General features: G+C 35.7%; 1 protein-coding gene across 1 annotated transcript in view; it reads right to left on the minus strand.

Moving 5' to 3' along the window:
* CNGB3 (cyclic nucleotide gated channel subunit beta 3) overlaps positions 1-23,663 on the minus strand; it is a 243,675-nt gene that overhangs the window by 38,076 nt on the left and 181,936 nt on the right. The window contains exons 15-17 of the mRNA XM_029923457.1: positions 18,297-18,438; positions 13,684-13,843; positions 12,344-12,441 (exon numbers count right to left, since the gene is read on the minus strand). Of these exons, the coding sequence (XP_029779317.1) occupies positions 12,344-12,441; positions 13,684-13,843; positions 18,297-18,438 (400 nt within the window). The remainder of the gene's footprint in view (positions 1-12,343; positions 12,442-13,683; positions 13,844-18,296; positions 18,439-23,663) is intronic.

A 23,663-nucleotide genomic window follows, 5' to 3' on the forward strand; every position in this document is an offset into this window, starting at 1 on the left:
TTTTTCTCTCAGAGCTGCTTTCCTTTTGTGATTGGTCCTGCCCATCCCTTAGGGAAATTATTATTTTGCAGAAAACTACTCATATTCAGTAGCAGAGGAGAAGATGCAAAGGGCATGCTCCCAATTTGTGGATTGGATACTCATTCTTCTACCAATCACCAGTTTTCTGTAAAGACTTCAATAGCAAACAATTGACCTAGATCCATCTGAAATTTAGACTTTGGGTTTCCTGAATGATAAGGAAAGTTAGTAATTAATGACTGAAGTATCTTTACGTAGCCATTGGTGAGGAGAACTCAAATAAACTTGAAGTTAGAATTTTAAAAATTTATGTGCAAAAGTATAGCTTTTGGTTATCCAGGATAGAAAAAAACAAGACAAGGCTGACAGGAATACCTTCTTAATACCACCCAACAAAAATTGATGAAAAGCTGCTACGAGCAAGCCTTTGTACATACTAGGCCCTTGAAGCTATGAAAGATGAAAGAGAGTAAGCTAGTTGGGATGATGTTTTAAGTAAACAGAAAAGCTGTTATTGATGGTAGAAGTGAATCATGTTATAAGACATTCCAGTTAAATATCTATAAAACTTTTAAGAGGAGGGGCAATTACAACTTCCTAGGAGTGGGGATAAGAGGGAGGGGAAGCACCAAGGTGTTGCTCATATGGATAGCACAATTTGAGTCAGTTGAAGATGAGTATGATTTGTATTTGCAAAAATACAGAAAATTCTTTTAGGTAAAGGAAAATTTGTGTGTTTTTTTTTTACCCTGTTACATTTTTTTGTGTGCAAGGTATGTAGTTTTTTTCTTTAATTTGTTTTATTTCTACTATGTCTCATAGGTTATCATATTTGCTAAAGCAAATGACAAATGTTACTTTCTTTTATATTGCAGTTATTTTGCTTTTAGTAAAAAGTATCTAAATATATGGCTCATATACCAGATTTCTTTTAAATCTGTCATTGGTTCAGAGTAATTTCAATTTGGAAATTGGTGTTCTGATCACTCAGAACTCTTAAAAAAAAACAAACTTCAGATTCATCTTAGGATCTCTTCCACTAAAAATGTTCATGTTCTTGATGTTTTGGAGAAAATTCATTAGAAATATACTTCCAAGTTCTTAAGCTTAACCATGTTTGGAATATCACTGCAATGGAGCTAATTCTCAATTATTCATATTCATGGAGAAGAATAACACTATAAATGATCAGATATAGAAGATCTAAACAAATTCACTTACATTTATTTTCATATGTGCAATTTGATATTTTTGGCATTATTTTTTACAATCTGAATTACAATTTGTAGGCCAAAATCAAGTTTTCATTCCTTGAAGAATTCCTACTGGAATGAACTTTGATGAAAATTCCCCACTGTACTAAGCAATATTCATAGGAGATATTAATGATTTTAAATGTTTTCCTATGACCATAATTCTTGTTCTATAAATGCACAGAGATGTGTGTGGCAGTATTTTTTTCAAAACTCGGAAATAACATAATGCCAATTTATGGAGAGATAAAAATGTTGAAGATTTGTAAGCTGTATTACCATAGAGTGGTTACAATAAATAAATCAGTCCTCTGTATATACAGATATGATTGTACTCAACAAAAAATGTGAGCTGCACACAAAAGCAAGGTGCAGAATATATTCAGTATGACTCTAGCTATGAAAAAGCTACACAAAAGAGACCTTGATGTTTATATAGATATAAAGTAAAACTAAAAAAATGAGGATTGGATGGATACCCTTGAAATTATCCTTATGGCCACCTCTGGGAGAGGAGGAGAATGGAATTGGGGAGAAGAATTGATGAGATGTCAGCTTGACTTTCATTAATTTTAATGAAAATAAAGTAAAACACACATCCTGAGATTGTTTGTAGGAAAAGAATGTCCTTTGAGGAGGAACACGTTTCATCTTTTCTCTTCTATCCTTCAGGTTAGCTTACAGGCTGAAAGCACTAATAAAGAAAACCCAATCCATGAAAGTGTTAGACCAAACTAGGAGATAAGCTCTAAAATAGATAAGCAAACAATTATTGCTTTCCTCAGTCGAAATGTGCAAGTGCTTACATAAATAACTTTTAGCCGATAGTTTGAATTTCCTCAAAGAAAAATATCTGAACTGTTATAAATATGAATTTTTATTAACACATTTGCATAGAATATGTATCAACTTATGTAAATGGAACATAGCAGCTGTATGTAATAAAAACAGTTTACCTTTTATCAATGAAGTGATTCTGTCTCCTAACTGCTTCATGGACAGGTGCCACTGGCCTTGGGGCCACTGTGATCTAGAACTAGGTCCTTCTCATCTGTACTTTAGTCTTAGTGAATGAAGTTTGCATTATGAAGTTGCTATAGTTTATGTGTCTGAGAGCAATTATCCCCACCCCATGGAAATGATTATTTTCTTGAGATACACTTTGCTCTACTATTGTGTGGTTAAAAAGAATTACATCCCAGGGCTACTGTTTTCTGTCTTTGTAATGGCTGCTCCCTTTCTTTTATAGAAGCCATTAGGAAATTTTCTGATTTGCAAAAAGTGAGCATATAGTCATTGTTTCATAAATGCCCTTTTTTTGTATAAAGTGAGATTACCTCTATAAGTATCAATATTAACATTGTATCAATAACATTTGTATTAAATTTTATTATTTTCTTATCTTTACTTGTTTTGTTCTTTCAACCTTCCTGTGATGCCTGGCGTTAACTTACTTGTTGTTACTCCTGGTTATTGATGAGGGAATGTAGGCTCAGGAAGTCTTTTGACTATTTCCCTAAGGTCACACATGTAATAGATGTCAGAGAAAGAGAATCATCAGAGTGTGTGTGTGTTGTTGTTGTCTTTTAAATCTATCTTCTGAGCAACTGAGGGCTGGATTTGTGTATTATTCACTTTTGTACCCCCAATGTCTCACCAGTATTTGGGGCATGCTAAACACTAAATAAACTTGGGCTGATATATAAAATAAAATTGTTAGAAATCACTCCATTTGCAACAATGGGAAATTCAATGCTATATAAATGTGTGTCACAGATTTGAATAAAGATTCTGGAGATATGGATAGAATTGGGAGAAATTCTATTTTTATTTTATTCAAAACATAACATATAGATTAGATGGTGGTTCCTGTAGCCAGAAAGTTCCCTCAATAATGGCAAACTCTGAACACAATTGAAAAGCTGGTAACATTTATTTTTGGAATGAGTACTTTCTCAGTCCTGTAGGAGTTTTCCAGTTCTGGGCTTATTCCTGCTTCAGTCCTTTGAAATAGAACTTAAGATATTATCAGTAATTTATAACTCACTGGGACTTTAAGTCATCTTTAAGTATAAACAACAATCTTCAGGACTTTTCTCAAGTCAGCCTTATTTATTATAAAAAGAAATGCTTTGTCGCATCTTTAACTCCATTGCTATAAGCAAATGGTGGGTGATATGTGTAGAGCAGGGAGTTCGGGATCCAGTAGCCCCTGCTATGACTATGTGAGTCATGTACTGATTGGCAACTGTTGGAAGCAGCAAAGTCAAATGTGATAAATAATTTGCAAGTTACTATGTCATACCTTTTTGAGTTCTAAGTCATGTTGGACTCAATCCTATGCTCAGTATTTGCAAACACTTGTAAAAGTTATGTCCATCAAGTGTTCCCTGAGAACTGACACAATAATTATATTTTTCTAGGAGCTTCAGTATCACATAGTCAAAGTGGGAAAGTCACAAGTTGAGTGAAATTCTGTGGATAAATCTAATCCATACATTCAAGCAGGGCCCCATGAAGAGGATGATTTTACCAGAGTAGAAACTCAAGTGTGATTGAATCAGTTTTGTTTTTCAGTTAGTAATATGGTAATAATAACAATCAAATTTACTATATGGTAGGAACTGATATAAGCATTTCATATGTTTTGAGTCAATTCATGATTGCACAACCAAAGGTGTTATTATTTAGAATTTCCTCACCTTATTGGGAGTCACCGGAGAGCAAGGACTCTATGGTTGCAATATCTGGAGTGCCCCACTAATGCTTTAGACGGAGTGACTGTTCAGGGTCTAAGCTGTATGGAGTTCTTCTGGGTCATAATATCATTGTTGAAAATACTTTAAAAAGTCTAGCAACAATATCTTATTACTGATGCCACCAGAATAAAATATAGCTATTAAAAATGAAATGTAGTAAGTCTCACTGCAATGCTCTGATGTAAAACACTTCAGAGAAAATATGTGATGATGAAACTACTTAGGATGTTACTACTGGGGCGGGGGGTGGTTATCCGTGTGTAATTGGTAGAAATAATTACGTCATTTCCACTCTGTTCCTGACTCAGTCTTTCACTCTCATAGAAAACTCTTTCCCGGCATCTTTCCTATCCCTGAAGTTAAAGCTTTTCCAGGTTTCAACTGCCTAATCACAATGAGTCATGGGTCCCAGTGAGATGTCCTGTTTGGGACCAGTTCTGCAGTTTTACTTTAGCAGCAAGTAGAGAGGAACGTTGTGCTTTCCTTGACAGACTGGTGGTGCCTACATTCTCATTTTGGTATCTCTGGATCCCTGATTTCCTACGGTTAAGTTCCTTTCTAAGGGATGAGATTTAAATTCTGACCACTAGGTGGTGCAATAGAACCATTCTCTCCAATTGATGGTAATTTTGTAGTAGAGACAAAATCTGATTTCCCTAGTATTTGATAAAAGATATTTAAAAATCGAAATAAAAACGATAGATCATTAGGAATTAGAGAAAACTGCGCAATCGTATAGAAATGAACTGTTCCTTATTAGCCTAATACGTGAGCTTGGGCTGTAACAACATGCAATCTGCACAGAAGAGAGTCATTTTGTGAAAAAATAAAAAAAATATATAATATGACTATTCATCTCTTAGCTCTTTAGAAACTCTGAAAACACCATGTAGAATATGCAAATCTTACTAACAAACCACAAATAACTGAAGCAAAGTTTTAGTCAAATCCTGTTGCTCTCATTCTATTTGCTTTAAGAGAAAAAAGAACCACATGAGATTTAGGGTCTTTTCTTAGTGGGAGGGTAGGAAAGTGTGTGTGAATTTAGGTATCTAGGTGTGAAACTGATGTGCTAATACTGATTCTGTGAAATTGCTGAAGAATGGCCATGAGCTCTCATTGTTTCTTTGCCCCTAGGAAAAATTTCTCTGGTTCCTCAGCATCTTATCACTTATCCAGCTAAGGTTGGTGGGGAATTAAAAAATAGCATCACAGAGCGGTTACATTCATAGCTTATGGAGTAAGAAAACCCTGTGCTCAAACCTTCTTCCATTGCTTTGAGATCTATGGCTTTAGTCAGGTAAGTGGTTTGCACTTTCTGTAAAATGGAGATACTAATTAGACATTTGTTAGAGGTTTGCTGTGAGAATTAACTGAGAGAAGCAGTAATACAGTGTAGTATACAGTCAGAACTCAATAAGCAGCAGCTATTATTATTTTTGAGAAGACACATATATCAATTTTCAAATTTGGCATTAAGATTGGTTTCTTAACTTTGATTTGATTATATTACATACAGCTCTGACAGTGCTTGGGGACTGTGATCGTTAATTTTATGTGTCAATTTCACTAGGCCATGGCCTTCTCAGATAGGTAGTCAAACACCAGTCCAAATGTTACTGTGAAGGTTTTTTTTAGATGAGATTAATATTTAAATCATTAGATTTTGAGTAAAGTGTGGTACATTCCTTTATGTGGGTGTGGCTTATTCAATCCATTGAAGGCCTTAAGAGAAATAAAAAGACTGAAGTCTTCTGAGGCAGAGAGAATTGTGTTTCCAGATTGCCTTTGGACTTGAGCTGCAACATTGACTCTTTTCAGGGTCTCCAGCCTGCTGGCTTGCCCTGTAGGATTTGAATTTACTAACCCTGATGATTCTATTAGCCAATTTCTTAAAATAAATCTCTTTCTCTCTGCATGTCTTATTGGTTCTGTTTCTCTGGAATATCCTGACTAATGTAGAGGCTATGAAAGAACTGGGTATAGCAAGGTTTATGGTAACAGTGATGGGATTGAAGGATCAAAGACAGTATGGACAATTTTCCTGTGATGTTCATATTATGATTTATGATACTCTATTATTATATTACTTTTGCTAAAGCATTACAACACTCACTGTTCCACTAATACAGAAACAAATTTCACAAGACTAAAAGGAAAGGAATATAAGCACATTTGTGCATTTTGCAGTTTTAAAGAAATTTGAATATAATATAAAATTAAAGCAAAAGATAGATGTCTTTTGAAAAAAACTTGAAGCAAGGTTATTTAGCATCGAATCATTCGCTGCAAACAAATTCTACTAGATCTGTATCCATTGTCAAATTTACAAAATGGAGAAAATTCCTTATGAAAATTTTGACTGAAGGCCCAAGATACAACCTAAAGTATTCCTTAAGGGATCTTAAAATAAATCTTTGTAAGTTAAATGATTTTGAAGTACCTTTTATTTCCCATAATCCTGAAGATTGAAAAGACACAAAACATGCCTGCCAGCCTCCAATCTTGGTGTCAGATCTCTCTCTCTTCTCTATCTCTTTCTCTCTCTTCCTGTTTGCTTGCCTTTTTTTTTAAATGGGTTACAGTCAAATTGGTTTCATGTAACACCCTGTGCTCTTTTCCACAAGTGCCCTCCTCCATTACCACCACCTCCCTTCCCCCTCCCCCTTCCCCTTCAACCCGCAGTTCACTAGTCTCTCAGGTTTTGCCTCCCTCTCTCTCCTCAACTCTTTTCCCCTTCCCCTCCTCATGGTCCTCCGTTAGGTTTCTCCTGTTCTCCTGTTGCTTGCCTTTTAGAGATATGGAAGATTCACTTTCAGGAAGAATTCAAGATATGGAGGTTCCCAACAGTTGACAGTCATCTTTCTTGTTACTCTTGGATATTCTGGTCTATTCAGTGGAGTTCCATTTTTCCCTTGGTAAAACTGAAATCTATACTATCAGTTTCCTGCTTTCTAGCTTCCTTTCCTTATAGGATTTGGCCCACGCTACATTGGGAGACTTCACTGACCTTTCTAGATTCATCTTTGGTTATCACTCTATGCTCTGGTCATAACTTCTCATTCTGTAAACAGGTTATAATTTCCCATGCTTGTGATAATAAGGAGGCTTCTGCCCAGGAGCCTCCACTTTCTCACCTGTAGATTCCTAAGCATCTTCTGGGCACACATACTTCAAATGTTCTCTCCACTGGGCACTCAGCCTGAGAGCATAGGTGATACTCAGTGAATGTATGTAACTGACAGAAGCAATATCAGAGTCAATTGTGTATAATTTATGAGGTGAGGGTGTAGGATCACCATTCAGCCTATCTTCTCCTTAAGAAAAATAACAAATTTGTATAAACTACTAAGACTGCCTTCATGAAAATAAATTTAGAAAAATTCCATACCCACTCATTTTCAACTTCATTTAGCTTTAGAAAAAAATAACTTTTTTTATTTAACAGAATTATAAATAAAATGGGTTCTTTCTGGAAGAAAATACATTTTTAATGGAAATGTCAGGAAAGAATGAATCAAAGCTCATATACATCATTAGCAAGATGTGAAGATTTAACCTTTTTTCCCTCAATCAGATGTTGTTAATTTTACAGATTTAGAAAATATATGTAAAAACAAAAGAAAAAACTTTAAGGCCCAAAACTGATAACTTCTCTAATTAGAGATAATTCTATAAAAGTCATTGGTACATAATTTAAAGGTTTTGTTTTGTTTTTTAAAGAGAGCCAATTATTGTTACTTATTCTCAATTAAGCTAGTTGTTAAGGTATAAAGAATTTTATAATATTTAAGAAATGTTTATTTATTTTGGGGGGGTAGAGAGAGAGTGGAAGACAGAGGATCTGAAGTGAGCTTTGTGCTGACAGTAAATTTTTTTTAATGTTTTTTATTTATTTTCGAGAGACAGAGAGAGACAGCATGAGCAGAGGAGGGTCAGAGAGAGAGGGAGACACAGAATCCAAAGCAGGCTCCAGGCTCTGCGTTAGCTGTTAGCTCAGAGCCCAACGCGGGGCTGGAACCCATGAACAGTGAGATCATGAGCTGAGCTGAAGCCAGAAGCCGGACGCTTAACTGACTGAGCCACCCAGGTGCCCCTATACTGACAGTAGAAAGTCCGATATGGGGCTTGAACTCATGAACTGTGACATTATGACCTGAGCTATAGTGGGAGGCTTATCTGACTGAGCCACCCAGGCTCTCTGAGAGTTTTAGAACTTTTAAAAATACTATTAAAATAATTTGGCTTCATGGCTTTCATATCTTTTTTGACCATACTCTACAGTAACACAGATATTTACATTGAGCTCAGTATACATATATTTATATATGCTTTAATTTAATTTATTTAAAAATGTTTATTTGTTTTGAGAGAGAGAGAGAGGAAGAGAGAATCTTAAGCAGCCTCAGTGAGGAGCCCCATGTGGTCTTGATTCCATGAACCATGAGATCATGACTTGAGCTGAAATTGAGTAAGACACTTAATGGACTGAGCTACCCAGGCACCTTTATTTTATTTTATATTTTAAGTAGGCTCCACGTCTAGTACAGATGCAGGCTTTGAACTCACCACCCTGAGATCAAGAGCTGAGCTGGATGCTTAACTGATGGAGCCACCCAAGACCCCCTATATATGTGCATTTAAAAGTAATTAAAAGGAAAAAAATTTCATAATATAATACCTACCCTTACCTATGTGTGAAGTATTCTGATATATTCTCTTCTATTTTACATGCTGGTTGTGACTCCCTTAACTGAATTCATGATCTCCCCAATGGGTTGTAATCCCCAGCTTGAAAACCATTTATCTAGTTAAACCTGCTAGCCAATGGAGGAATCTCTCTCCCAGACTTTCTGATAGAAGATCAGAAAACTCTGCTTGTACACATTCCATGATACTTCTACTTCACTGGAGCTTCCACTATGAGAGTCTCACTAAAAATTGGAAATTACTTTCCAATTAGAAAACTACTTTCATATAATCTCCAGGAGTTGGCCCTACTGCATCTTCTCCTCCCTATACTCCTTCTCTTTCCCCACCCTCCCTCCCTTTTTCCTTGTTAAGCAGCCATTTTGTGTCTAAAACTGCTGTGTCCAGTGAGTATCAAGACTATTAGAACCAAGATCATTCTCCATAAGGTTTTAATTCTGTACAGGACCTGTTGCTTAGAAATGGAGTTACAGGGGGGCCTGGGTCGCTCAGTCGGTTAAGTGTCTGGCTTTGGCTCAGGTCATGATCTCACGTTCGTGGGTTTGAGCCCCGTGTCGGGCTCTGTGCTGACAGCTAGCTCAGAGCCTGGAGCCTGTACAGATTCTGTATCTCCTTCTCTCTCTGACCTTCCCCCTCTCATGCTCTGTCTCTCTATCAAAAATAAATAAAACATTAAAAAATTAAAAAAAAAGAAATAGAGTTTACAGTTGAGTGTTATTTTGCTAGACAATATAGAATAAGTCTCATTCCTTATCCATATAACTGACTTTACTATATGTAACTTCTGCTCCTCTTGAATTTATTTTTTTCCATAACTAAATATCCCATAGCTAAATACTTTGTTTTGAGGCCATTATTTTTTTTAATGGAAGACTAATATATAAGAAGTGAAATATAAAATTTTTAAGAGACAGATCAGTTTTGACAAATGCATACTGTAATTTCCTTAGCAAGACAAAAAAATTTCACCCCACAAGGTCCCCTTATGCCTCTTTCTGGTCAGTATCTTCATCCCTGCTCCCAATTAGAAGCAATTGTTGATTTGATTTATATTATAAAATAATATTTATAAGAGGATAATCTCACTATTTCCTTGGTTCATTATTCAACTTCTACCGCTTAGCTTCTTGGCTTATCTACCTTGTAAAAGCTCTTAAAACTGGTTATTTCCAATGTTTTAGGTTAATCCAGATGTAGTTGAAATAATCAAGAAAACCAAATTATGTTAAAATTTATAGCATTATAATGTATAACTTCATTGATTTATACAGAGTTTGAGGTCAGTAAAAATGTCCAGGTGTAAAAAAGAAATGTGAAACTAGCTATGGCTATTTTATATTTGTAATATTTCAATTTTCAGCCTAAATTTGGAACTTTATGGTGTTGAAGTTAATCTTGGTCTTGCTCATTGTTTCCAAGTATTTAGTTAATTTTTAGTTGTGTAATCTAACACATTTTATTTTATTAAAGTTTACTTATTTATTTTGAGAGAAAGAGAGAGAGCGCTGAAGGGGCAGAGAGAGGGAGAGAAAGAGAATCCCAAGCAGGCTCTGCATTATCAGCATAAAGCCTGATGCTGGGCTCAAAAACCCCCAGTGCTGAATAGGATGCTTAATTGGTTGATCCACCCAAGATGCCCCTATAATCTAACACATTGTAAACTGTTCCTTCTTACTTTGTTTCATCTGCTAGTTTGAAAATCACATGGTTTATATCCTCACCAAAACCTGGATCAAAATCTAGAATATATCGAGGCAAGAGTCCTAAGATACGGTCTTAACTCTAGTATCCTATGGAGCCAGGGGTGAGCCTAACACTGGGAGTGATTCTGCCCAGCCATTTTACCATACAGCCTCTGCTTCTTCATCTTCTCCCCAATGGTGTTGATTATGTATTTTCAAGGCAGATGTTTCTGTCTGGATTACATCATCTAGTCTGTTTGTGCTTTCAACCTAGGGGATTACATCCAGTCCCATGGCTTGAAATACATCAATATGTTAATATGCTCAAATTTATTACTCCAGCTTGGATATCTCTCCTGAACTCAGATTTATTAATCAAATGCCTCAAGACATTTCATCTGGAGGTCTAACTCCCATCTCAAACAAACACATCCCAAACAGATTCCGTTTCTACCCCCTACACCCTTCATTTACTCCTAAACTTCTTATTTTGCAAATGATATCTTTGTTCTCCCCGTCCTCAGGCTTAAATCCATGGAGTCAGCTTTGATTCCTCTCTCTCTCTCTCTCTCTCTCTCTCTCTCTCCCTTTACACAATCAACAGCAAAAGCTTGGGCCTCTTTCTTTGAATATATCCAGTATTTGGCCACGTCTTAACAATTCTACTCCTACTACTCTGGGTCTGTCTATCATATCTTCTATGGATGGTTGCAGTAAACCCTTTGTGGTCTCTCTGCCTTTCACATTTGCTTCCGTGGTCTATTATCCACATTATAGGAGAGAGGATCCCTTCAAACTGATCTTAAATAGGTCATTTTCTGCTTAAGATCTCACAGTACAATCCAAGGTCTGTCTTACAGCTTCCAAGATCTTCTATTAATGTGCTCTCTGCCTTGACTTCCTTTTCTTTTACTATCCTCTGACTATTCTTGCTTCCCATCACTCTGCCCTGGCCTCCTTTTAGGATGTTACTGGCTCAGGGCTTCATCTTGTCTATTCTCCTGTAATATTGTCCTTCTGCACATTCCTTCTTTCCCTCCTCCAATATCCACATGGCTCACTTCCCTGCCTCCTGCAGTCCTTTGGTTAAATACTCCATTGTACTTTATCAGAGAGGACTTTATTGACCCGTACCTTTCTAATCCTCCTTAGTTTGCTTAATTTTGTTCACAGAATTATCACCTCTAAACATGTTTCGTATTTATTATTTTCCTCTTTGGGATTTAAGCTCTATGTAGCAAGTATTTGTTTTAAACCAAGTGCCTAAAATGATGCTTGGAACTTAGTAAATATCTGATGAATGAACAGAATGAACAGATAATTAAATAGCTGAATCAATGGATGCCACACACAGAATGAAATATTAATGAGAAAAGCTTACATGCAGTACCTTGCGTTAAGGAGAGGAGAAGGTAGTAAAATTAATGTGTTCAAAAAGTTAAAAATTTGTTATGCATTTTTTCCTTAAAAAAACTTCTAAATTTGAATATGGCCATCTAAAAACTCTAAGTCCAAAGCATTTGTAACAGAAGACATGGTTAGGAATAATTCTCTGATTGTCAGACCAATCCCGAGTTAATCTCGGGCCTGGGCTGTCATTCATTGCCCAGGTGTGTAAATGGGAAATGGTGTGCACAGTAGCAAAGACATACAGCTCTAGAGTTTAATTATATTTAAATTAATTCGATAAGAGCCTGAAAAACTCTTTTCTGACCCCAATTAGGAGACAGTGCCTTCTAAAGGAGTCATCTGCCAAAGAGAAACCAGGTTCTTTGACTCTAACTCCACATAAATTCTCCAGATTGCTGATTTTGTTAAAACATGACAATAAAAATAATAAATGCTGTATACAGCAAGAGCTTAGACTTTACAGAAAAATTGATATGGTGTTTTTTCTATTAATTATAAAAGCACTTGCCTTGAACAAGTCGACTTTGCTGATGATGCTGAAGTTCATATCCACGGTGAGGGCTAACTGCATGGTGACGGGCAGTGTACTGAGCAGATCTGACTCATCTTTGCAAAGACAAAAAATATAAACCCACAAGTGGGATAATTAAAAAAGATCACCAAAGTATAAGAAAAAATTTAAAAATTAAGGAAACAAAATGTCAACCCTTTTTATATACATACAGCTGCATCAAGTTCTATATTTTTATTATTACTTCTTTGGACATACATACATATCACAATAACACTATCATTTTAATGAGAGAAAAAAGTACAGTATTTTAAACTACCAATGACATAATAGTTCTGAAAAGTTTCAGAACATTGTGTTTACTGGAACTTTAGATGTGAAGTTTAGTGACCATGGGACAATGGCTAGTGAACTAGCTGGACAGAAAAAGGATCCAGTTCTTGTCTTTTGATTCTGCATATTCCAGCCCTGACGTCCTGGAGATGATAAGTAATAATGAGTACCATTCGGCATTTGAAAGGTTACCGAGCTCCGTCACTATTTCATGTGACCCTCATGACAATCCTAAGGTAAGTGTTCTCATTGCTGCTTTGCAGAAAGAAGAAACAGAAAAACTAAAGTTCAGAGAGGCTGTAAGTGACTTGTTCAGTTGTGAATAATTGGTAGGTTGTTAAGCTGGGAATGAAATCTAAAAGAGAAATGTGCTGAGTAAACTTAAATTATTGTTATTTATTTGCTTATGAACTCAATGAAGAATGTGTATACATTAAAGATGTGTCTATATGCGAATTAAATGACACATCTTCAGGCTGATAAAATGTTCCATGAATAAATCTGCCCATTCTTAGTCTCGTCTATGGGACAACTTTCTTAGAGTTGATTATTTTTATGTTTTCTTATATCCATTTTAAAAGAATTGATACATTATATCATTTGATTCCAATATCGATTCTAAATCTGAAAATCCTTTCTATAAAAACATAGTTCCTTGTTTCCAAGGGTTATTTGTCCTTGGTTCCCTCCTAAACCAAGGTGATGGAGCAGTAATTATAGTTGGAAAGAAAGGAGAAACCTGTTACTGCTCCTTTTGCTGCCCTTCCTCACTTGTCATGTCCTCAGATATAGCTGGGGATGGTCTTCCAGGATTTGCATAACCAGTAAGTTATGTCTGGATATTTAAGAAAAAATCTCATGGTATTAAATTAATACTTTGAAGATCATTTAGTTGTTGTCCAATCTTTTGTTTAAGTCCAATTATTCCCTGCTTCTAAGTTCTGGAGAACTTCCATTATATCACATACTATACAGGGATTTAATCAGTAATTTGCCTTGCTCACCTAGGATTCTTTGAGAATCCCATGTATATTTATACCAAGTCCGAACCCGAGTCTGCACGCTCTTAGGAATGGAATAAGTGTTCATGTAGGAAATGGTATTATCCATGCTGTTTCGGAAGTTGCTCTGATTGGCTGTAGCTGCTCCAATTACATCTTGCATCTGAAACCACAAATATGGTCATTCCACACCTGGAAGAGTAACTGAAAGAGTTACTACAAACCCAGGTGAATTAAGAGTTTGTACAAGATACATTCCATTCTAATGCATTAACTACTTGACTTTTAACACACTGATATTGGGTCTTAATTTCAACCATTCACATAAAACAATGGGGAAATCATATCCTCCTTGTGACCCCACTCAGAAAACAATAGGACCCATCTTACCATGTGACGTTTTTGTGAAGATTAATTACATAATGTGACTGCACACAATCTTCTTTGCAAACTTGTATGTTACTGCAAAGATGTTAGTTGATATTTTAAAAATTATACAGCTTGTGCTTATTCAAGGGGTATACAAGGAAAGTTGAGCAATTACCTGGCAGAATGTCTGGTCCATTTTGGTGAGTCTCACTTTGAAAGCATCCTTCATAGATTATCCAGTGTGGTTGGCTATATAGACTCAATTCATCATGAAATTGCAACCTCTGTACTTCCCTTTGTGTTGTTTAGACAGATAAAATCAAATCTCATCATGCTTAAGGCACAGTATTCAGCAGAAGTTGAAATGTGCTGAAATTACTGAAGCATCATCTACTGCTGTGACAATACTTAAAGAACTGTCAGGTTTTAGTTCCTGGATGTTTATAACTCAGCCATAAAAACCCACTCTAGGTTAAAAGCTGATCTTTAAGGTCTCAGCACAAAAAAGATATATAGCTTGACTCTTCCTCTCACATGGAGGAAAGCAAGTGGTTGTAAATTTGCTTTGACTGTGAGTTTATAATACGGAGAAAAACCAGGGTCTTGCTTTTTACATTCTTAAGACTTTGCTCATTCATTCTAGTAGATGAGCCTTTTCTGCTTATGGAAAAAACTATTCATTCTTTGAAGTCTACCTCAAATGGCTCATTTATTGTGGTGCTTTCCTCAGTTTCTATTTTTAGAGTCAGTAAGTTCTTCTTATCAAAAGTGTCTACTGAGGAGCTATGCTGATAGTCAAACTGGATACATCTATTTCAGTCTCTGACTTACCCCTTGGGGGCTATTCCAAATCTTTCCACAACCTAAGTTACTAGGTCTCCTTTTTACAAGCCATTCTTGACAGATGGAGAACATTACCAGATCACCTAAGGCCGTGAGAATTGGGACATTAGGGGTGGTTTGGGAGATTTAATAGAGTTTTAGGTAGCCAAGGACAATTAAAAGCATTATTGATCAAAGTTGAAGGTCCAGAATTTATAGTGACAGTAATCTGAATGGTTTATGTGCTATTCTTCAGCAATGATGGGTTTTGGCAGTGTAGGTGAAGAAGACATATATTTCATGATGTGTTCCACATTAGGCAAAGAAAATGCCAGACTCTATGAGTTGTATCAGAGTAGGATATTGTAGTTAAAATGTGATCAGGTTCAGGTATAGTTCTTGGTGTGGTTATATGTGGGATTTTGTCCCCACCTCTCTTTTGTTTTTAACTGTTTTCTTCAGCACTTTTTAGTCACTATGAAAGTTTAAGCACAAATCTGTACCTCCTGTCTCAATTTTATTTTATTTATTTATTTTTTTGTGATAGGAGGGGGTGGGAGGCTCTAGTACAGTTTTCAGTGGCTTGATATTTCTTCCTGTTCCCAAATTCAGTATAAAGGCAGATGGGTGTGGTGTGTAAAGCAACACTTCTCAAACTTTCATGTGCATATAAATCACCTAAAGATCTTGTTAAATTGTGATTTTGATTCTTTAGTTCTGGGGTAAGGTGTGAAATCTAAATTTCCCAAGTGACACTTCTGCTGCTAGACCACATTCTGTAGAGCAAGAGAATTGAACTGAAACTAGATATATTTCTTTAATCTTGTAGACATTGATTTGGGCACAGTAAGTGCTAAGTACATGTTAGATTTTACTATTACTACCAATATTTTATGGCTGTTTCATTTCACTATGTGAATTACATGTATGAATTAAGGATGCCTCTTAATCTCTTTAAACTGGAGTTGCCTCATCTATAAAAGTGAGATAGTATTGAAGGGGATGTGGCTACCTCACACAGAATTTTATGAGAACTTATCAAATAAGTTTATTTTTGCTATTTAAGTTCAAATTAATTGCATTATTCTCTAAAGCAGCTTTCCAGTTTTAATAATTGATGCAGTGATTAAGCCATTAAGATTATGATATTTTATACCTACATTTTTTTAAAAGAAGGTTTCATGCCCAGTGTGGAGCCCAATGTAGGGCTTGAACTCATGATCCTGAGCTCAAGACCTGTGTTGAGATCAAGATTTAGACATTTAACTCACTGAGCCACCCAGGGGCCCCTACACTTATAATTTTTAACTACTTGTGTATTCTTTCCAAATCTAATTATTTTCTAGAGTTTCCTTTACAATCTTTCTCTCCACTCTGTTACCGTGTTCAGGCTGGAGATGCCATATCCCTAAATATCCCTATATATCATGGTGTTAACCGTATCTTTTTGTTTTCTGTATTTTGATGCTCTGATATCTGGTACTATCCCACCCAGAGTTAGCTGATTCCTAGAGATAGCAAACAACTTCACTGTGAGTGGGCTTTTGACAGGAAAACTAATCAATCTAGAGGCAATACTCCCAATAGCCTTCTTTTTTGGGCTCTCATATTCCAGGCTACTATCCACCTGATCCACCGAATCACTCTAGGGCCAAGTACCAGACAACTAGAGACAGCCCCTACACCCCAGAACCTGCTAAAACTATCTAGACTAGACAATCCTAAATCTGCTTACCCTGCTTCACTTGTTCCTTTCCTGGTGCTTCCCCATGTGTCCCCCTGGGCATATTGTGATCCTTCCTTTTGAGTCCATTTGTCTAACAGACTATTCTATCAATGTGAATTGTCTCTTGATTTGTTGGCCTCATCATACCTAAACAATAATAAAACCTCATTTTGTTTTTTATTAGTTTTTAAAATGTTTGTTTATTTATTCTGAGAGAGTGAGTAAGTGCATGTAAGTAGGGGAAGGGCAGAGAGAAAGGGAGAGGGAGAATGACAAGCAGACTTTGTGCTGTCAGTGCAGAGCCTGACACGGGGGATGATCTCAAGAATGTTTGAGCTCACAACCTGAGCTGAAATTAAGAGTCCAATGCTTAACTGACTGAGCCACCCAGGTGCCCCAATAAAGCCTACTTTAAAGACAGTATCACCTCCTCCAATTCATATTATATTTATTTCATCTTCCAAGATCTCCTTTGTTCAAAATTCCCCCTTGGTTGACTTCCCATTGCCTTTTAAGATAAAGTTTAACATCTTTAACACTCAGAACCCTAAAATATTTTTTCTTTATGAACATCTCTAACCTTATTTACAAGCATCCTTAACTCCAGTCATCCTGGTACTCCTTCTATTTCCTCAAACATATTTGTTTTATATTATTGCTATCTTTCACACACTATTTATGATTGATTGGATTATTTGTCTATAATGACTGAATCCTATCTGTTTTATTAAGATGTTGCAAATACATTCCTCTCCAGGAAGACTCCCAGGAAACTTCCCTTCTCTGAACTAATATAATAGAGCTTTCAAACTTTCCTCTTGTACTTACCATGGATAGCAGGTCCTGATATTCACCGATGTAGGATTTGAGTTTTGACACTTGTAGTCAGCTTCCAATGTTATTAAAATGGCTTTTATTACTAAATTTTATTAAAGTATGGGATTTATTCATACCACCATGACTGTGGTGGATGACAATAATTCATCTAGTGGGAATAATCAAATAGTCATTTTGTGAATTTATCTACCTCTACCCAGCATACAAACTCAACATGGCTATTTTGTTCTCAAACATATGGCATGTGAAGTACCTTCCAAGGAAGTATAACTTCTAAAAAATGCTTTTTTCCCCTTGTGAATCTGGGAATGCACAGAGATACTGGGCTCTATGTCCTGCAAATTCCAACTACATTGTGATAGTTTTCTGTGTTTATTTTACTTTCTCACTAGACTGTGATTCCTTGAGAATAAAGACAAAGAGATGCCATAATAAACATTTCTGAGCCAATGACTTATTAATTAAATTGATTTAAATGACATTTGGGAGCCTCTGGTTTAAATGACCTTTGAAGTTGATTTTAATCCAGGGATTTTGTGACAATATTTGAAATTTAATTAAAGAAGGGAGATTTTAAAGGCTTTTCAGACAATTCCAAGTAAGAAGTCAATTTAGAAACTTAACTTTCTCTGGGAGTCTAACCTGACACACATTGTAGACAGGTCTTCTGATAGATTTAATGGTTTAAAAATTGAAAGGCAATGTTGGCTCATTCACATCCTCCTCCAATTCATTAAAATAGATGAAAATTAGTAAAAAAAAAAAAGGGCACTAGATGGATTTTGATTTTTCATTTATAAAGACTTATTAGCCTTTCAAAAATAGCAGCATTATGTATTTATAGATTCACATCTTCATTTACCTGACCAATTAAGCTGGAGAACACAAAAACTCCAGAAAAATAATTCACCAGTTGAAAAACAATTTCAAATGTTGTTTCTGGTTCTGGAAGGCCCCCAATGGTAATTAAAGTTCGAACGGCCCAGTAATAGCATCTCAGGTATCTGTGAAAAGAAAATTTATCCATTTTGCCTTTTACTATTACATTAAAATATCACTATGCTTGAGAGTACAGATCACTACTAAATTATAACACATTTCCTCCTAATCAAGATTTTCTTTCTATAGGAAACATTAGCAAATACCATGTGTACTGGCATAAACTTCTCAATAAATATTATGAAATGACTAAACAATTAGTCCTAAGGATGGTGTTTACTAGCTGTTCTGCTTATCTCTTGCTGAAAAACAAATCACCCCAAAATTTAGTGGTATAGACAACTATTTTATTAGGGCTCATAAATTCGTGGGTTGGGTGTTTGTGTAAAGCCCAGCAGAGATGGCTCATTAATGCTCCATGATGAGTGGACTGGGATGACTTGAACAGCTGGGGATAGCTGGGTAGACTTATTTAGGCCAAATGCCTGGGACCTTGAATCTTTTGACTGGGTTCCTCTGTTCTCCACATTGTATCTTTTTGGAATGCCCAAGGTGTCTTCTCTCGTGTGTCTGAGCCTGGACGGCATCATTGGAATAGCCGAGGGTGGCTGTGTATCCTCTTTTTAAGCAGCTTCTCAATATGACAAGCTTGAGTTTCCTTACAGCATGGTAGTGTCAGGGTAGATCGGCTTCTCACATGGTGGCTGGTTTCCCCCAGGGCCATAGTAGCCCAGACAGTAGCTATACAGTTTCTTATAACTCAGAGGTTGAGGGAAGAGATATTTGGATCCACCTAACAATGATAGGAGCAGCAAAGAACTTGAGGACATCTTTAAAGTACCACACTAGTGATTTGTGAGATCAGGATATTTATAAAGGTTGGAGAGCCTTTTATAGTTTAGATACAGTTGTTTTTACTGATAGAAAATATAGCAGATCCTGTTCTCCTGTTAGACCTATGAGTGCAAACATATGGTATCTGTTCTTCTCTGCCTGACTTATTTTGCTTAGCATGACACCCTCAAGGTCCATCCGCTTTCCTACAAATGGCCATATTTCATTCTTTCTCATTGCCATGTAATACTCCATTGTATGTGTATATATGTATACATATATATATATACATATATACATATATATATACACACACACATACACACACACACACACACACACACACACACATATATATATATATACCACATCTTCTTGATCCATACACCAGGTGATGGACATTTAGGCTCTTTCCATGATTTGGCTACTGTTGACAGTGCTGCTATGAACATTGGGGTACATGTGCCCCTATGTGTCAGCACTTCTGTGGAAGAAGGACAGATACCATATGTTTGCATTCATAGGTCTAACAGGAGAATAGAAGAAACCTAATGGAGGACCATGGGGAGGGGAAGGGGTAAAGAGAGTTGGGGAGAGAGAGGGACACAAAACTTGAGAGACTACTGAATACTGAAAACGAACAGAGGGTTGAAGGGGGAGGGGGAGGAGGAAGGGAAATGGTGGCGATGGAGGAGGGCACCTGTGGGGAAGAGCACTGGGTGTTATATGGAAACCAATTTGACAATAAACTATTAAAAAATAATAAATTAAAAAGAAAGAAAGGAAATATAGCAGATCTATGTTCCTCCTTTCTCTTCTCTACCAACATCTTATTAAATTGTTGACTATACAAACCGTGACAGAGACAGAGATGTACTGAACTCAATCTTAAAAGGGAAATTTCTCTTGGGTATAACAGGTAATTTATCTAGAAGTTTAGTATTGAAAAAATCAAATATAATAACAATATACTTGATTAATATAATAGTCAAGTTTAGAAATATACTTGATAAAGATTCTGCACTTAACTTGAACAAGTGGAGAGACTGGGATCATGGATCCCAGAGAGGAAAACAATTGAGAATCAAGGCAACAGAAAAGAATACAATAAAGATTAAGACAGAACATATAAGATTCACTTAACTACATTTGGCTAAGGGTTTCATGGAGTCTATAGTGAAGTGAGAATGAAAGCTGGTAATAGTCTCATTGTATATTTATTAAAATCTTCGTGCACTATTAGATGTAGTACTTAATATATTTCATATAGCTCTGATAACATGGTCTGAATCAGACATTCCTACTGAATTCCTAAAGAAAAATGTGCTGTATATACACAACGTCTCCATATATTATTGTAGGAACTGGATTTAGTGGGTCCCATGTAGCAAGTCTAGTTTCTATGGTAGACACAGAAAAGCAGTACTTTTTACAGAATTTCAGACCTAGTCTGGCTTTTATTTCTTGTCTAGGTGTGCCTCATAAATATTTGTACTTCAGGTAATTGTGTTTTAGTCTTTGAGCAGGGGTGGTCATTTTCTTTTGAAAAAATTTACTGTTTTCAGATCTTCAAACAGTAGGGAGTTGGAGGTTTACAAAAAATCAAACTGCAGTTAAAGTCAATATTCAAAAACAGATCTAGAAAGAAACCACTCATTTTTAAATTCAATACCTTTTGAAGGACATGAGCTTTTATTTTTTTAAACCTAGTGGAATAGAAAAATAATTAACTCTTTGGGGGGGGGTTAAAACCACTGTGTCAAGAGAATAAAAATATTACCACTCTACAATTTTTTTCTAGCAAGTTTCTTTGGACTTACTAATACAGTGAACTGGATGTCAAAGAGAGCCACCTTGAAGAAGTACAGAATTAATTTTATGGATTGCATTTTAACTTTTCAAATTCCAATTTATAGTTTCCTATTACCTGATTTAGTTTGGTCACAGACCTAGGACCTGTGGGTCTTTTTAAATTAAAGAAATATATTGAACCCAATAATATCCAGAATGGGACAGGGACTAGATTCTCTCCCTACATGGCCAACACCCCTGCAAGTGTTAGGATTACTGTCTCCTTCAAAGTCACTGCAGTGTTAGCAGGAACAAATACAAGAATTACTTCCTCTAATTTTCTTATTTATGAATGCTAGGAGATAATAGTCAAATGTGAAGCTTGGGCATTGATTTTCCAAATCTGAAGAGTTAGCTTTGAACTATTTTTTGTGTGTAAGAATTAGTCTGCTATGTTAATTGGAAGTTTTCTGCCTTAATGCTTTGAGGTTTATTTTTGGATTCTTTTCTCAGTCATGTCTTATGCACTCAGACATGCACAACCAAAGGTAAGATTTGTAATTTAATTAGATGGCATCTTATTGATTTTTCTAGGATTAGCTTAATTAGTCAAGCGTGTCCACCTCTAATATTAACATGCTGAGCAGATAGATCTTTTCAAGGAGATTCTATCAGGCTGATTTAATACATGAACTATCTAACAGGCTGTATATACATCATTCCAAGTTAGAACAGTAATGGAGAATTTGACATAAAACCATAAAAACATTTAGTGTGAAAATAGAGATTCCTCTGTGAAACAAACATGATATAAAACTTTTCTCCCAACATTTTGTTAAAAATTTTTTCAAACAAACAAAAGAATTGAAAGAATTATACAGTGAGCACCTAATTTTTTATAGTGAACACCTACATTCTACTATGAACATTTTATTCTACCTATTTTGTCATATATTCCTCCACTTTATCATTCAGGAATCTGTCTTAATTTTTGGATGCATTTCAAACTAATCTGCTGACCATAAGACACTTCATTCTAAATATTGTGCTTCAGAATATGTATATCAGCCAGAGTTCAATATTTATATACAGATATTTTTAAATTTTGAAAATACAATAAAAGGACAAATTTTAGGTATATTATCTGATGAATTTTGACAAATGTATATACTTATGTAACCCAAGCATCTATCAAGACTTAGAACATTTCCATCTCTCCAGAAAATTCCCTCATTTCTTTTCCCAGAGACAACCACTCTTCTAATGTTTTCTACCAGAGATGAATTTCGCCTGTTTTAGATTTTCACATAAATGAAGTCACATCATATGTATACTTTTTTGTAAAATGTCTTCTGCTCAGAATAATTATTTTGAAATTTATTCACGTTGTATGTATCAATAGTTTATACTTTTTTATTGCTGAGTATTATCCATTGCATGAATATGGCACAGTTTGTTTATTCTCCTCTGTATGAACACCTAGGTTGTCTCAAATTTTGGTTGCTATGAATAAACATTCTTGAATGTACTTATAAAAGTTTTTAATAGACATATATTTTTATTTTTCTTGGGTAAATATTTAGGTTTGAATTTTTATTTGTAAGGTGTATTTTTTAACCAAGTTTTTTTTAAAACTCCAGTTAGTTAACATACTGTGTAACATTAATTTCAGGTATAGAATCTAGTGATTCATCACTTATATACAACATGTAAGGCATATATTGAATTGTAAAAGAAACTGTCAGATCTTTGCCCAAAGTGGTTGCCATTTTGCATTCCCTCCAACAATGTATAAGAATTTCATTTGCTTCATGTTCTTACCCTAACATTTGGTATTTACAATCTTTTTATTTTTAAGTCATTGTGGTAGATGTGTAGTGGGACATGCAATTTTTTCTTTTTTAAAGCAGGTTTCATGCCCAGCACAAGCCCAATGCAGGACCTGAACTGATGACCCTGAGATCAAGACCTGAGCTGAGATCAAGGTAAGACACTTACCCGACTGAACCAACCAGGCACCCCTGGTAAATGCGATTTTTAACAGGATCTAATTTAATATTTTATGTGTGGATTTTCTTAACTGCTGCTATCCATCTTAGTCCCACATTCCTGTAAATTTATCACTGGAGGCACTGAGTATGAGGAAACATGGAATCATTAGAAGAGAAGATCCACAAAGACAGCTATTTATGGACTTAGCACAATAAGAGTTTAATAAAATTTGTTGAATGATGTGAAAGAATAAGTGAATGGGTTATGCACACCTAGACTTATTGAAATAAAAACACGGTAAGACTGCATCTTTGAGCATATCTGTGAAATCTCCTTCCAGATTTCTCCCTGTCATGCTGCCAGCTACCTTTCATCTCCTTTCTGGTTCACTAAACTCATTGCTATTCTGGTGTGTTTCTGTTACATCCAAAGGACGTGTCGTGTCTAGTGTGAAGACCATTCTTTTCTTTTCTTAGTTTGTTTCTTTCTTTTCTGCCAGGGTCTGAACTGAAGTATAGGAGACCTTGAGTAAATATCTTAATCTACGTGAGTCTCATCATCTTCATGTGTAGAATGAAGGGTGGTAAGTTGGCCTAAATTTCCCTAGCACTAAGGCAGAGTGATTTTCATTCCTTCCTTACCCTGTTGAAAGTCATGATTCCCATGACAGCTT

This window comes from Suricata suricatta, chromosome 15, assembly GCF_006229205.1.
Source record: "Suricata suricatta isolate VVHF042 chromosome 15, meerkat_22Aug2017_6uvM2_HiC, whole genome shotgun sequence".
Lineage (NCBI taxonomy): Eukaryota > Metazoa > Chordata > Mammalia > Carnivora > Herpestidae > Suricata > Suricata suricatta.